The 17,075-nt window shown below is 47.4% G+C and overlaps 1 protein-coding gene across 3 annotated transcripts in view; it reads left to right on the forward strand.

Moving 5' to 3' along the window:
- The window catches only part of LOC137153347 (endothelin receptor type B-like), a 58,548-nt gene that overhangs the window by 32,373 nt on the left and 9,100 nt on the right, over nt 1–17,075 (forward strand). For all 3 annotated transcript variants that reach the window (XM_067548558.1, XM_067548557.1, XM_067548559.1), the window contains exons 2-3: nt 1,199–1,736; nt 15,947–16,059. In XM_067548558.1, coding sequence (XP_067404659.1) covers nt 1,284–1,736; nt 15,947–16,059 — 566 coding nt within the window. In that variant the 5' untranslated portion in view covers nt 1,199–1,283. The remainder of the gene's footprint in view (nt 1–1,198; nt 1,737–15,946; nt 16,060–17,075) is intronic.

Raw genomic sequence — 17,075 nt, forward strand, 5'->3', positions numbered from 1 at the left:
GCAATTTCAGGAGAGTGGTGAAGCACTGGAATGGGTTACCCAAGGAGGTGGTGGAATCTCCATCTTTGAGCTTTTTAAGGCCCACCTTGACAAAGCCCTGGCTGGGATGGTTTAGTTGGGGTTGATTCTGTTTTGAGCAGGGAGTTGGACTAGAGGACTTCCTGAGGTCCCTTCCAACCTTAATCTTCTATGATTCTATGATAAGATACATACAGATGTGAATAAAGTTCTTAGGTCAGTTTCATAGTAGAGATGGTGAGCTGCTAAGTTGTAAAACCTTCTTTCCAGAATCAGTTTATCAGGTTATAGTCCAAATAGGCGGTCTATGCCAAATAGGAAGAGCTGGAGACCTCAGTCTTGTGATTTATCCTTCCCCTGATGAAGCATAAGCCGAGTTGAGATGACAGGATCTGGGTCCTAGAGTTCTTTTATAGATCTCTGGCAGATGTTCCTTGGGTGAATAATAGGTGATCACTGTGGCTTTGAATTAAAACCGCCCACTTCCTATGCACACTCCAGTAATTAGCTGCATTGATTAGCATAAGGTAACTGCCCAGCTCCAGCCATTTACAGGTAGTTTACTACAATCTTCAAAGAGAAATAAAGAACAATATTACTACTACACCCACATTTCATCTGTGTTCATATCCCCTTTTGATCTCTGAATTAACAGAATATAGTGACAGACAGGAACTGTCTGGTTACATTGTTAACTTCTAACAATATGCAGGTAAACAGACAAATACAGTCATTATCTTCTTCCAACTCTCTAACAATACAAGTCTACATTTCAAAGTTCTTGTCTATCTAACATGGCTTTGTTAGTTATTTATAAGGAATGGCCTTAGTTGCCTTTTATATATTCTTCTAATGTGTCTCTATAGGTTGAATTTGGGCCATTTAGCTTCCTAGTTGCTTAACCCTTTCTGGCTCAGTGTCAAAAAGTGTTTAAAGAGGTTAGTCCATGTCAGCTCCAGTGGTGCTGATCCATGGGTGTCTATGCTCTGAGGATAGGCTGGAACCTTATCCACCGGAGTCAGTGGAAATACTTCCACTGGCCTCATTGTGCTTTGGATCAGGCCCCATGAGAATAATGACAATGGGGTTTCTTCACTGATTCATTTCATTTGATTGCTTCCCCTTCCCCCTATAACCTGTTTCTCTTCCCCCCCCCCCCACCCCAATTCCTTCTCTACAGGAGAAGCCAAGGCCCAGATAGACATCCTGACTGCTGCAAGCAACTGCACATAGGAATCTGGCTGGGATTTGAGGTTCCATCCTCAATGGCTAGAATCCCAGCTTCTGTACCACTAGCCATTTGCCTGACTTGCCTCTTGTCAAGCATCTGCAGTCAGACCCCAACGATCATCAGGGAGAGCACAGTTCCATTTAAGGTTCTCCGCCAGGAGCAGGTTTACAGTCTGGTGGAATCAAGCTTGTTCCAAGATGCCAGGGCCTCCTCCAACCAGTCAGATGAGCCCCCCGGGAATGCCCGGTCACAGTTACCTCTGCCCAGCATGTGCATGAAGCCTGCTGAAATCAGACACGTCTTCAAATACATCAACACCATTGTGTCCTGCACCATCTTCATGGTGGGCATCATCGGCAACTCGACCCTGCTGAGGATCATTTACAAGAACAAGTGTATGAGGAATGGGCCCAATGTCCTCATTGCTAGCCTGGCTCTGGGGGACCTTCTCTACATCCTCACAGCTCTTCCTATCAATGTGTACAAGGTAGGCACCCGGGGCACTAGTAACTTTGCACTTTGAGGAGGTGGCAAGGGGACTTCGCCCTCCCACATTCAGGTGTTCAGATACTGCCGGGATGAATACCTTGACAGATAGCACCGCTCTGAGTGGCTAAGGTGCACTAGGCGGTATGATAACTATACACAAGTATGTGCAGTAGCTGTCAGAGCCAGTGTGGTCGAGTGGGGACAGCGTTGGGTTGGGCGCTAAGAAACTTGGGTTCTCTTCCTAGGTCTGCCACTAACCTCCTATGGGCAGGTCACTACAGTCTCTGAGCCACAGTTAGCCTTATCTATCTTGGAAGTAAGTTCTTTGGCAGAGACTGCCTCTCCCTCCATACAGGGCCGAGCACAACACAGTCATGTCCAAGGCCTGAAGGTGCTGCTATAGCAATGAGCACCACCCAGTCAGTGCAGAAAGGGATTCCAGAGTGGGGAAGGGAGATACAATTAGAAAAATGAAATTATGTGAAGAAACAAACATTTAGGCCACGTATCAAGAACCGTTCCCTAGCTGGGAGGTTGGTTGGACAAAATGAACAATCTCCCTAGGGAAGTGGTGAAAGTTACTCAGCACCAGACTGGAGAACAATTCTGTACTGACAAGGAGGCAGACTAGCCTACTAGCCAAAGCAAGGACTGCTGTACTGGGGGAGATGGGGTAAAATGGGACCTTACCGGGGTCATCCCTTTCCCCAGTCCCAGAAATGCTTTGTGGGCAGCAGGGCACACATGCACTCACCCACCATGTGGCAGGTGGCGAGGTGGTGAGGGAGGGGGAGGGGTCGAAGCACCCAAAGCAGGGGCTTCTAGATTTTGGGAGAATTTTCTACTGTTCTGCCTGGCATGGCTCTGCCCTGTGCTAATCTCCTATTGGCTCCAGCCCTCCCTCACCTCTCCCTCATAGTCTTTTCACCTCAGCTTCTCTCCACATATGCCCCTCTTACCTTTTCTCTTCTGTCCAGCCCCATCACCTCCTACCTTTCAGTGGCCCCTCTCCCTTCACTTCTCTTTCCACTTAGTTGATTCCCTCTTATGGAAAAGTATCTAAAAAACAAATCTGCAGAACTACCATGCTGTTTGCTGCCATCACATAGTCATTCTTACTCGTGGGTTCTACCACTTCCACCACCCCACGGCTATCTGGTCCGTTGAGACTGTGTGCTCTCTGGGGCAGGGAATATCTGTTACTCAGTCTTTGTCGATCACCTAGCACAATGGAGCTCTGTTCTTGGTTGGCTGTTAGGCACAGCCAACATAAACGTGGTTAATAATAATTAGCACAAGGTGACAAATGCTCAGGTTTTCTGTGGTTCCTGGAGGTCTGTGGGAAGAAGGGAAGATAGGATCATTCTGCCTCTGTGCTATGTGTCTGCTACAGAGGGAGAGTCACAAAACCTGAAATCTGTCCCCAGCTCCATGTGATCGTGGGCATATCACTTCCCCTCTCCAGGCCTCAGTATTCCCATTGATAAAATCATGAAGTGCAAAGGCAGAGAGCATTATTGAGATCAATGGATAGAACATGCTGTGTCATTACTGAGAGGGAAGGAGTGTTCTCAGATAAGTGGGGAGAGACAGTGTATCCTTCAATTAACTCAAAGCCCTTCTAAATCATTATTTCCATAGATGCCAAGGCCAGAAGGGATCATCTAGTCTGCCCTCCTGTGTAACACAGGCGAGAGAACTGCCCCACAATGTGTGTGTCTGTTACACAACTGTGCACTGAGCAACTGCAAGATGTGTTATTGAGTCCTAGCCCTGGAGAGAGACTAATCGGTAATCCCATAACTCACAGTTTATTCCTGCTGAGCAAAAATATTAGCATCCTTGTTCATTTAAAAATACCTACCAAGGTTAGAGTCATTTTTAAATCTCCTCCATCTAATGAGCTGGACTTGTGACACAGAAAAACTCAGAGGCAAATATGAATAGCAGCAAATTCAAGGGTAGGTAACACACATGCGGTTTGAATCGACCAACCCTTTGGGAGAGAACTCACCTATGCACGCTTACACAGTGAACAGGCTGCAAGGGAGAGCAGGTGATAGAGCATGCTTATCTGCAGTGCAGCAAGGTCTTTTAGTGTGAATGAGAAGGTGTGAGCACCTCTTCTGTGAGCACAGGAGGTTTTCAAGAACGTGTTTGACAAATAGCCGTCAGGGATGGTCTAGGTTTATTTAATGCTGCCTCAGTGCCGGGGGATGGACGAGAGAAGACTCTTGAGGCACCTTTTTATACTTGGCTGGTGCCTCCGGACCCATACAAGTGTGCTTTCAGGGAAGCTCTGGAGAAATTGCTCCATTATTATTATGTCTGTTATCTCCCCTGCATGGTGTCTGGTCATAGCCAACGGGTTGCCCAGTCTGTCAATTTTTGTGCAACAGCCTAGAGCTGTTCACTCCCAGTCCATCTAGCTGCTCGAAATTTCTGTCTATATTTTTTGCCCAACAGGCCAACCCTGTCCAGGATGGCACCTTCACTCTGTCATAGTCTTGGGTCTGTTCCTCGCTCAGGGTCAGATAGGGTCATGTGCAGGGCCCATCTGACACAGGCTCACCCCATGTCCCTCTGTTGTTCCTAGTCACGGGACTCACCAGATCCTGTATCTGCTAGGCTTGTGCTGTTCCGTTATGAATTTCTGTAGACTCTTCTGCTGCTTGGCCTGCCACGCCAGGAGGGACTTCCCTGGGATGATGCATTGCCTTCTGTGTCTCCTTTTGCTGCTCCAGTAACCATTGTAGGGTTTGCTCCATTGCCCGAATGCCGACTCTTAGCACCAGCTTTCCCTATCTGGTCCTCTGTCACCACAGCTGGGGGAATCATGATCCTGGACAAGCCCCTCCATGTAATAGGGCCCACCTCCACCCCATCCTTTTCCTTGCAGAAACCCCAAGGACCCCACCAGGTGTGCTTTCAGTGTCACTTTATTCCTATTTCCCTTCACCAACATCACCACAGTCCCTCGGGCTCCTGCGGGTTTTCAATCATTGCTGAGCTTTAGACCTTCTCAGCAGGGTCTGAGTGGAACAGAGATCTCCCTACACTGAGGCCTCTGGTTAGCCAGTATCAGCTAGCCCTGTTCCTCTCTCTCTCCTCCCCTGCATGTCCTTCCTCTGCCTCTTTTGTCAGCCTGGGCCTGATGGGGCCAATTGAGTTCTCAGCCCACCAGCCTGATTAGATCATTACCCCCAATCAGCTTCTCCTGGGACACTCATTAGCCTCAAAGTGATCAGAGTGCAGGCTCACCAAGGCACTCCCTGCACTCTGTCTCACTGCTGTAATATGCAAGCTCCATGTGTCCCTTAGGGCTAAGCCAAGCTAAACAGCCAGGGATCCCTTGCTTATGCTTAGAAGTCCTTGCCCCTCAGAGTTCAAACAGCATGGAGAGCTCCAGTTTCTATTGGTCAGAGAATTTTATTTCCTTCCCTCAGAGTTCAAGCTGATGGGACAAGTCCTCATGCATGTCTCCTTTTCATGGGTCGGGGAGACAAGCAAAAAAGTCTTTGTCCTTTAATATTTCACAATAGCTCAGTTGGTTACAATGGGCATTCTTGTGTGCAGGACCTAACACTTTCTGTAGGAAGCTAGCATTTATATTATTTAATGCTTCTTTCCTGTTCGAAGAGTTACGCTGTTAGAGGTTTACAACACAGACACTCTATATAATCGTATCACCTGGGGTACAGATGTTAGGTGAGACTAAGACAAGCATTTCATAAAGTCTAAACACTAAACAAATTTTTATAAATCTAATACCGATTTTAATACCACTAACCCACAGCTGAGCCAAATGGTTTCCAGCTGTGTGTTTGTCAGCATTCAGTGAGGCCTAGGGGACATGGCATGAGTTGGCACCTAGTGTGCCAGAGTCACACACACCTTAAGTTTAGTAATGGGAGCTAAACCAAACCAACCCCAAGCTTTGGGAGATCTGGAATTTGTAGCCATTCTGTGGCCAGGCGTGTGTATTAGAAACATGCAAAACATTATCAGGAAAGCCTGAAAGTTGATGCAGCTGGGCTGATTTTGTTGCATACTCAACCCTCAGTCCAGGATCACTGAGTGGTTTGCTAATGTCTCTGACCCTTTCTTGTGAATGCCTGGGCCATTTTTGCATGCAGTTAGGTTGAATTATGGTTTTGTATCTGAATCAGGTGCAAATAGGGTTTCGCATGAGTTTCATGTTGGGTCCAATCTTAATCTAAGGCCTTATCTACACGGGGGGGGGATTGCCCAAATTTCAGCCACAGGGTAGCGGCATCTAGTGCAAACCCCTAGTGCTAAAAGCTGCCATTCGCACTAGTGCAATTTACCATGGTTCCAAACCAAAGAAAGGGCCATCAGTGCCAATAGAAGCTTTGCCTCTCCATGCTAGGGCCTGGCACTGATGTTGATTAGCTAACAAGGGGTATAAGCAGATCAGATCCTCAAATCACTTAAAACCTGTGTGACTCTCAGTGGTTGTGGCCCATGTGATGGGCAGCTGATAACAGACCTCACACAAACCTTGAGAATCAGCTGCATCTGGTGTCTCTTGCTCCTAGAGCTTCTTGCTCAACCAATCAAATACTGCTTCTGTGTATGCCACGGCTGACCCGCAGGACTTCACAGGATCATAGCCTCAAAACCAAAAAGGCAGCCAAAGCTGCCATCAAGAGAACAAGGCGATGAAATGTTGCCCTGAAATCCAACCCAGCTCTAAAAACCAACTCTGCCTCCAAAGAATTAGCCCCTAGATGACCACAGTGGCTCCTTCTGTCCTTAGAATCTGCCTGACCTGACACAAGTAGCATAAGCAGAGAGCAACAAAGTCCAAGGGTCTGGAGGAGTCCTCAGGACAGGAGGCTGATGTGTTCCCTGACGTGGCCATGCTGTCCTCTTGCTGTGCCCAGATAGGAGCGAATTCCACAAAGACAGCCTAGCTGCCAACCTGGGGACTAGATTGCACCAGTCAGGCACTGATCTCAGAAGGGATGAAGGGAAGCTGCACTGCCCCAAAGCAGCTTGGGAGGCTTGTGTCTCTGAGCACCCCAATGTACAGAGGGACTTTCCACAGCACACCTGGCTACACCTCCATCCCACACCCCCTGAGTAGAGACTGCAGTTGTCCTTGACCCGTGGGCCCTCCACACCACCATGCATGTGAGGGCCAGAGTGGATCTGGCCCTTTGTGAATGTGCCGCAGGAGGGAGCGCCATTCACATGTATCTGTTGGATTGCTGCCTCTGTACCAGGTGGGTGCCTAACTGAGTCTCAGCAGCAGGAATGTGCAGCAGACATCTTATATGGAGGGCCAGCTGCTGCTCTCAGTGAGGCTATGGGATCAGGGCAAAACTAACCCAGAATCTGTCCCTATGTGTCCGGCCAGTGTTCAGAGACTCTGCTAGCTGGTTACACCCATTAGTGTCTGGTGACAGTCTGGGTCACAGGAGCCCAGCTGCTGAAAAACCTCAGGCCAGAGGCAGTGTAATAGGGGGAACTAACCACTACCGCACCCCTCACGTCAGGCTGCAGTGTTGCAAGGGATCTGCTGCAGGCCCAGACCTCCCTGGCCACCAAGCCACCTTTCAGGTTTGATTCCTTCCTGGGGTAACAAAAGTTCAGTTAAACCAACCAAAACCTTCAGCCAGAGCAGTCCTTCTGCCCCTCATGGCTGTCTGCATCCCACTTTCTGTGCTGGGTTCTCAGCACCTTCTGCACTACCATTAAGGCTTTTCCAGCTTATGGCAAACCAACTCCCAGGCTGCTTCCCCTGGAGTCCCACTCACACTCCATCACTCCCTGGGCTCTGCAGAGTTCTTCTTTGGTGCTCTGATTGAGCACTGCCTCCCGGGGCTTTTCCCATGGCAGCCCTTCTTCCCAGCAGGGTCGCACTGCCTTCTTTCCAAGGGGATCCTGGCAGCTTTTCCCAGGGCCCTCCGTACTTCTTATATACCCTTCTTCTGGGCCTCCCCCAGAAGCAATTAATATGATCCCTCTGACTAACAAATGAACACTAACCACACACCCACCTCAGCCCTTTCTACAACCCCAGGTCCCCAGGTGCCTTCTCTTAAGCCAGTCAGACAGCAGCTAATTAATTGCAGGCGCACTGGACCACACTCCCTGTGAAAAGCCTGGTCAGTGTGAAGGCAGGAACAGAGAGGTCAAAGTAGAGCATTGTGCCCCTGCGGAAGCTGAGTTTCTAGTGGGTGACTGCATGAGACTCCACCTTCTGGAGACCCATTTTCAAATGCCAGCTGATGCCAAATGTATGAATGAGCATGGTGAGTGGCACCCTACACCAGCCTGGGACATGAGTCCTAGGGCTGTAATACAGAGGCTATCACAGCTGTTAGCTGCATTGGCAGAATTGTGGGGTGGCCTGAGAGTGGACCATGAGGGGCTGCTGCAGCTCAGGGCCGAGATTTATTGGTGCAGGTGTCCAGATGTGGACTAGGATCGTCTACTGCCGATGATGATTCTGTTGCATTAGCAGAGTTCTGTGGGGCAGGTCTCAAAGTCTCATAGACTTTGAGGTCAGTAAGGACCATTGTAATCATCTGGTCTGACTTCCTGCACATTGCAGGCTACAGAACCTCACCCACCTACTCCTGAAATAGACCTCTAATCTATGGCTTCAAGTTACAGAGAATCCACCATTTAAACTAGTTTAAACCTGTAAGTGACCCATGCCCCATGCTGTAGACGAAGGTGAAAAAAACCCCAAGGCTGCTGCTAATCTGACCTGGAGGAAAATTTCTTCCTGACCCCAAATACGGCAATCAGTTAGACCCTGAGCATGTGGACAAGACCCTCTGGCCAGACACCTGGGAAAGAATTATCTGTAGTAGCTCAAAGCCCTAATGTCCTGTCTCCAGCCATTGGGGATTTTGCGCTTGGCAGTCATCAATGGGCTACATGCCATTGTAGACAGTCACATCATACCATCCTCTCCAGAAACTTATCAAGCTCAGTCTTGAAGACAGTTATGTATTTTCCCCCACAGTTCACCTTGGGAGGCTATTCCAGAACCTTACTCTCTTGATGGTTAGAATCTTTCATCTAATTTCGAGCCTAAACTTGTTGATGGCCAGTTTATATCCATTAGTTCTTGTGGTCACACTGGTGCTGAACTTAACTAACTCCTCTCCCTCCCTGGTATTTATCCCTCTGATGTATTTATAGAGAGCAATCATATCTCCCCTCAGCCTTCATTTGGTTAGGCTAAACAAGCCAAGCTCTTTGACTCCCCTCTCATAAGGCACATTTTCCATTCCTTGGATCATCCTAGTAGCCCTTCTCTGCACCTGTTCCAGTTTGAACTCATCTTTCTTAAACATAGGAGACTGGAACTGCACACAGCATTCCAGATGAGGTCTCACCCATGCCTTGTAATAACACTTCCCAGTCTCTTCTAGAAACACCATGTATGAGTTATTAGGTTTGTGAGTAGGATTTTTTTTTAAGTGACCATAAAAAATGGTGTTGAAGTACTTGGGGGCCAGATTTTGATACCTTTACTCAACACTGTAAAGTACATTCCTTCACAAGCATCATTGAAATAAAGTGCAGATGAATGCAAAGGGATCATATTTCTGACCCTTGATTTGTATTTTTTGGTCTCCTGTTCTAATTACTATTTGTTGTTAGTAGTTTTAATTGTGTAAAACCTTAGTACAAAGGAAGTAAATATTTTCCAGAAGGTTTACAAAAGAACCTAGACCTCTCCCTGCAGTAATCTGGTTTACAGAAAGTGGAGAATGGAATCATTATCTAGCCCAACTGCTCCACATTTATTTGTTCATCCTCTGCAGCTCCATGCAAGAGTATGACTAGAATTCTTAGCCAGGATCTAATCCAACTCCCAATGACATCAATGGAAAGATTGCTACTGACTCCAAAGGAAATCTTTCCACTGACTTGAATGGGAGTTGGATCAGGCCCCTGAAATCCAAACAAGAGGCAATGGGTATATTTTGCTTTTGGCAGCACAATCTAGTGGATTGAGCACAGGACCAGAACTAGAAATCCAAGTTCTAGTTTCAGGTGTCTCAATTTTGGCACTGTTTTTGACTCAGGGTCTGCCCTACACAAGAAATGCTGTTGCATGGAAGATGCAAACAGATTTCCTGGCTGAGTTACTGAAGTCTTCAAATCATGATTTAAAAATTTCAAGTTACAGAGAATCCACCGTTTACACTAATTTAAACATGCAAGTGATCCATGACCCATGCTGCAGAGGAAAGTGAAAACCTCCCAGGCTCTTTGCCAATCTAACCTGGGGGAAAATTCCTTCTTGACCCCAAATATGGCAATCAGTTAGACCCTGAGCAAATCGAAGAGACCCATCAGTCTGACACCAGGGAAGAATTCACTGTAGTAGCTCAGAATCCTCCCCATTTAGGCCTGTTCTGCATGTACCAGCAAATTCGGCAGCAGTCACACAAGTTACATAAAGTAGCTTGAGAAACTTACATCGACTTCCTAAAGTCCGTGCTGCACGCTGTCTCCACTACACTGCACCAACAGGAAATGCATACCTGTTGACACAGCGCTACCCTTTTTATGAAGATGGTTTTACTAAATCGACTTCTGGCTCGATTGAGCGGGTTTTCACTTCCACTCAATTGATCTGGATAAATCGATCTGACAGCGGTGAATTTGCCGCTGTCAGTGAAGACATACCCCTAGTTTCCCATCTCTGGTCATTGGAAATACTTGTTATTAGCAATTGCCAATGGGTCACATGCCATTGTAGGCAGTCCCATCATACCATCCCCTCCATAAACTTATCAAGCTCAGTCTTGAAGCCAGTTAGGTTTTTTGCACCCATTGCTTCCCTCGGGAAGTTGTTCCAGAACTTCACTCCTTGGATAGTTAGAAACCTTCATCTAGTTTCACGCATGAAATCGTTGATAGCCAGTTTATGCCCATTTGTTCAAGTGTCAATGTTGACCTTTAATTAATTCCTCTCCCTCCCTGGTGTTAATCCCTCTGATGTATTTATAGTCAGCCAATCATATCTCCCTTCAGCCTTTGTTTGGTTCGGTATTCTAAACAAGCCAAGCTCCTTAAGTCTCCTCTCTTAAGGTAGGTTCTCCATTCTTCTGATCATCCTCTAGTCCTTCTCTGCACCTGTTCCAGTTTGAACTCATCTTTATTAAACATGGGAGACCAGAACTGCATCCATCATTCCAGATGAGGTCTCACCGGTCCCATATATAATGGTACTAACTCTTCCCTATCTCTACTGGAAATACCTTGTCTGATACACTCTAGCACTGAATTGGCCTTTTTCATGACCATATCACATGGATGGATCATAGTCATCCTGTGATCAAACAATACACCCAGGTCTTTCTCCTCCTCTGTTGATTCCAACTGGTAAATCCACAGTTTATAGCAAAAATTCTTGTTGTTAGTCCCTAAATGCATGACCTTACACTTTGCACTATGAAGTAATAGAAATTTAAGTTTAAGTTTACAAGGTCGTCCAGATTTTCTTGTGTGATATTCCGGTCCTCCTCCTTATTGGCAATAACTTCCAACTTTGTGTCATCTACAAATTTTATTAGCACACACTCACTTTTTGTGCCAACGTCAGTAATAAAAAGGTTAAATAAGATTGGTCCCAAGATTGATTCCTGAGGAACTCCACTACTAATCTCCCTCTAGCCTAACAGTTCACCTTTCATTATGACTCGTTGTAGTCTCCCCTTTAACCAGTTTGTTTTCTACCTTTCAATTCTCATATTAATCCCCATCTTCTCCAATATAACTAATAGATTCCCATGTGGAACCGTATCAAATGCCTTACTGAAATCCAGGTAGATTAGATCTATTACATTTCCTTTGTCTAAAAAATCAGTTATCGTCTCAAAGAAGGAAATAAGATGAGTCTGGCACAATCTACCTTTTGTAAAACCATGCTGTATTTTATTTGTTTACCTCGATGTCCTTAACTACTTTCTTTCAAAATTTATTCCAAGACCTTGCATACAATTGAGGTCAAATTAACAGGCCTGTAGTTTCCTGGATCACTTTTCTTCCTTTTCTTAAAAATTATATTAGCAATTCTCCAGTCATAGGGTATGATCCCCGAGTTTATAGATTCATTAAAAATCCTTGCTAACAGGCTTGTAATTTCATGGGTTAATTCCTTTAATATTCTTGGATGGAGATTATCTGGTTCCACCAATTTAGTCCCATTAGGTTGTTTGAGTTTGACTTCCACCTCAGATGTGGTAATTTCTACCTCCATATCCTCATTGCCATTAGCATGAACAGCAGATATAATAGGCCAAGCGAAGCACAGCTGCCCCCACCCCGCCGCTAGATGCCTGGGCCGTGGTGGCCTCGCCTCTTCCGCTCCCTGTTAGGCGTGAGCTTCTGCCAGAAGTTTTTGCTTATTTGTTATGCACCAAGCAGGTTCCCGGATGGCTGAGGAGGTGGTATCTGCTACTCAACTTGCGGGGTCCCTTGGACTCCCCAGGGAGTTTACTGATGAACCAGGAAGCTGAGTACCAGATACCGCCTCCTCAGCTGCCAGGAAACCTGCATGGCACATCATAAATAAACTTGACTCGGGGAAGAGGCAGAGAGTTTGAGTGGTGGGGGCCTCAGGGAAAGGGGGTGTGTGGAGGAGAGGAGAAGGGGCCGAGTGGGGAAGGGAGGAAGGAAGGACACAGAGAGCGGTGGTGGTGGAGGGGCCAAGCAGGAAGGGGGGAGGATAGGAGAGATGCACACAGCAAGTGGGAAGGAGGCTAACTGGGGGTTGGGCCAGGGCATGGAATGGAGCAGGGGTGGAGTGTGGGCAGGATGGGGAACTAGCCTCTCCAAGAGGAAGCTTCACCCACCACCTATGGCCACTACTCCTAAACTTTTCATTAGCCTCATTCAAAACTGAGGCAAAGTATTTGTTTAGGTGTCAGGCCATGCCTAGATTATCTTTAATCTATACCTCATACTCAGTGTTTAGCGGTTCCACTCGTGCAGGAGTTCTAGTTCCTTTATTTTGTTCCTCAGGCTCCTTGCATTGCTGTCCAGACATCTTAGTTGTTTGTGCTTGGCTTGCCCCACGTTCCTCACCTGATTGTGTACAGTCATTCTACTGCCAGTGTCACCTACCTGAACTGGTATTGGTGCTATCCTTCCTCCACTGTGGTATCCTTTTTTACCTGATTTTCCTCCCTCTCAGTGTTAAAATCAGGTGTGGAGATTACATGAGCATCTCCCAACATCTCCTCCGAGTTCCTAGTTTAAAGCTCTTTTAATCAGTTGTGCCAGCCTCTATCCCAGAAGTCTATTTCCCTCCCGACTCAGATGGAGTCCATCTCATGAGAACTGTTCTCTGTCCATGAATGCCTCCCAGTGACCATACATCCCAAAGCCCTTCTTATAGCACCATTGCCTGAGTCATCTGTTGGTCATCCAAAGCTTGTCACGCCTTTGTTGTCCTCCTCTAGGGACAGGTAGAATCCCACTGAAGATCATCTGAGTCTCCATTTCCTTAAAGATCTTCCCCAGCCTGGCATAGTCTCCCTTGATATGTTCCAAGGAGAATCTAGATGTGTCATCTGTTCCCACATGAAGGACAATCAGTGGATTCTTTCCTGCTCCCATTAGGATCCTCTTGAGCCTCAGGTCCACACCCTATATCTTAGCTCCCAGCAGACAGCACACCCTTCTGCTCTCTGGATAAGCTCTGATGATAGGCCCATCTGTTCTTCTTAGTAGGGAGTCCCCAATCACATGGACTTTTCCTGGTGATGGTGTGATTCTTTGGCCTTCCTCCTGTTCTTTCTTGCTGTGAGTCCTCTTGTCTTTTATTCTCCCTTGCAATCTTCTGCAAGTCATCCTGGATCCTCCTGAGGTTCTGAACTCTGGCTATCTCCATTGGCTCTTCCCTTCTTCTTTTAGGACTAGCCACTCTTCTCTTCTTCTTTGCCCTCCCTCCTTCAGTTACAGCCCTCTGTGCCCCTTCATTTTCCAACTCAGCAAATCCATTCCTGAGCTCTAGTTTTCTTTCCCTAGCACCTCTGCCTGGTTCCCATAGTCACATGCTTCCACTGGCCACTTTCCTCAACCAGCATCTCCCCACCAAATTCTTCAGTCCAGCTTGCATCTGCAAGTCTTGATTTTTCCCTTCAGCGTTCTCTTGCCTTTGCTCCATCATCTGCTCAAATTCCCTTTCAGACTCACCCGTAATTTCCATCTGCAGCCCTAAGCCTAAGGGTATGTCTGCACTGCATCTGAGGACTAGTCTACACTAGAATCACTGGCTGTAGCGCTGCTAGTGCAGATGCTCGATGCTGACAGGACAGAGCTCTCCCAGCGCTTAGATCAGAGTAATTACCTCATTTCCCCCCCACCCCTAGCGACATTGTTTCTAGTGACATAAGGGCTAGTGTGGACAAGCCCTCAGGGTGAGCCTCCCTGCCTGAAGCCACAGACGTTTGCTGGCGGGGCTTGGGCGAGCACATTAAAAACAACTGTCGAGATGCTTTGGCTCAGGCTGGGACTCAGGTCTCAAGCCGACCCCAACCCCTAGGCTTGAAAGCCCGGGCCACAACACCTAGACATCTCTTTTTAGCACTCTAGCACAAGCCCTGCCAGCACACATCTGTGGACCTGGCTGGAAGGCTCACTGCAAGGTGCTGTGTAGACATACTGTAGGTGAATTCCACAAGGTCAGAGACGGAACACACAGCTGAGCCAAGAACTGAAACCATATCTCCTGGGTTCCCATCCAATGCACTATTCACTAGACCATCCTTCCTGTCTTGATTTCATTGCAATTACTCCTGATTAACCCCAGCAAAACCACCAAGGGAGGCAGCTCTTTCATGGCTATAGAACTCCTTCCCTTGTAACCTGGATATGCTATTCAGCACACACTCAAAGGAGAGAGAATTCTGGTTGCTTAACAGAACTTCCTGCCTTTTAACACAAGTAAAAATCTCAGTGTAAATGGTGCATTGATCTTTTTTGGACATGTGCATATAATTCAATTCTCCTACTGTACAGCAATAAAATTGTTCCAGGATAATCCTGAGTCAACCAGCTCAACAACTGGATTAACATAATTTAGCTTGATTACACAATCCTACCCCATTATGTGCTTAGTAAACACAATGGGGCAAATTAAGCCCTGGTATAATGTCATTAGGGTCAATGGGATGAATTTTGGCCAGTATGTTAGAGTAAAATGAGTCCTTTCTAATCGCAGAACTACTTATTATTTTAACCCTTTGGCTACCTAGGGCCAACCCAGTTGCCTTATTCAAGGGAGGGTTTCCACTGAAGTCAAGTAGGTAAGGTAGATCAGAATTTGACCTTATCAGAAACAAGATTGTGAAGTGAAGTTAATTTATTCTCTAATGGCCAAATCCTGATCTCACTCAAGTTTAGAATCATAGAATATTAGAGTTGGAAGGGACCTCAAGAGGTCATCTAGTCCAACCCCCTATCTAGTCCAACCCAATTAGGAGCTGATTCTAAATGTATCCTTGCTGCATGACTTGTTTGAGTCTGTTTGGTGCTTTGAAACACCGAGGAGTGCTCAGTCAATTAGATCCCTCAGCAAGTTGGCCATTTTTATGCTTTTAGGCCTAGATCCTCAAAAGCATTTAGACGCCTTGACTCCCACTGATTCCACTGGGAGTCAGGCACCTAAATAGGTGGGAGGATCTGGGCCTCAGTCTCATGCAACAAAATACTGGCCATTGCAACTAGTGCTGCCCAGAGCAATTGGTGTTGAGCTTTCTGTTTAGATTAGCAGCAAGGTCAAGTTTGGATGCGAGGCTGAATCTGGGCTGGGCCTGCAATTCAGCAGCTGTTCTTGCAAGATTTCAACAGCAGCTAAAGATGAGCCCTGGCAAACGTGAGCCCAGATCAGAACCAAACTACCAGGATAGCTTTAAGTCCAAAGGGTTCAAAGTGGGATTCTGTACCTCAAAAAATTCCAGTGTTTGGGTTTAAATATTGGCTTCTGGACCATCCCTAGCATAATAAACCCTCCACCTAAAACCTGGCTCTTGGGGAAGTCTCATTCCCAGTGACAAGCCATTTTACACGCCCGAGCCTAGACTGCCCAATGGGGGTAACCTCAGGGCGCCTCATAGCAACCTCCCTTTCCCTTGAAGGGAACAAACTGATACAAAAAGCCTTACATGGCCAGTTAACCGTGTGCTTCTGCATCCTCTTTCTCAGCTGTTGGCAGAAGACTGGCCATTCGGCATCCAGGTGTGCAAGCTGGTTCCCTTCATTCAGAAGGCATCTGTGGGCATCACCGTTCTCAGCCTCTGTGCGCTCAGCATTGACAGGTATGAACCAGCCACCACCACCATGTTCTGCACCCCGGTTAGTGTAATCATGGCCTAATCCTTTGCTAAGTGAGGCAGTCTAGTGAGGAGTGGACTCAGGGCTGGCACATTCCCTTGCAGCTGGGTCTGGCATGCCTGGATCTCCTCCAGCTCCCCCTGCAGACAGCTGCTCCGGCCCTGCCATGGTCGGCCTCTTCTCGTGGCTCGGCCCTGTAGCCAAGTCACCTTTAGTCCCACCCCATGTGGGGTGAGCAAAGAATCCAGTAAGCTAAACTCAGGTAAACGGAACTATTCATCCCACCCCAGGATCTCATGCAGAGCGACACCTCCCAGGACTTTCTCCTGGGCTCCAGACTCCATTGTCCTTCTCCCCCTAGGGTCGGGGGTTCCCGCATCAGGGAGCACAACCTGCCCTCTCCTCAGGGCTCCAGGCCAGGCACCTGTGGCGAGCAGCTAAATTCTACTCCCTCGGACGCCGCGCTGCCTCCTTGGACTTCTTCCTACCTTGGCCCTTCCCACAGCCCCTCCCTGGGCTGACGGGGCACCTGCTTCTCTCCAGGCCTCTCCTCCACTCTCAAGCACCCATAGAGGGACTGTGGGGTTCTTCGTCCCTCTCCCTACAGCCTGCGTCTCACCTGGGCTTCCCCCTGTATGCTTCTGTGACCCATTCGTGCCTAGGGCAGCCACCTGAAAATGCCAAGGTCAGGGCAGGCTGTAAAAGGAGAGCAGATTCTCCCAGCACTGGTGGGTGACACTGAAGTCAGGCTTCACAACCAGCCACAAACAATGCTTTTGATTCCCCACACTGGTTATCAAGAAGCCAGTATACAAATATACACAGCCTCCTTTACTGCATTCCAGTCTTTGGCTCCCAATCAGCCACTAGGTCCAGTAAAGAGACCAGTTATTTAAACTCTATGCTCTTTACCAAAAAGTTTTCTCCTGACCCCAAAGGGTCAGCCACAGTACCAGATCAATGCAAGTTTGGATCTTACCCAAAATACCATGCTGCAGCC

The sequence above is a fragment of the Emydura macquarii genome, unplaced genomic scaffold (genome assembly GCF_026122565.2).
Source record: "Emydura macquarii macquarii isolate MOO-44397 ecotype Brisbane River unplaced genomic scaffold, CSIRO-AGI_Emac_v2 contig_1253, whole genome shotgun sequence".
Classification (NCBI taxonomy): domain Eukaryota; kingdom Metazoa; phylum Chordata; order Testudines; family Chelidae; genus Emydura; species Emydura macquarii.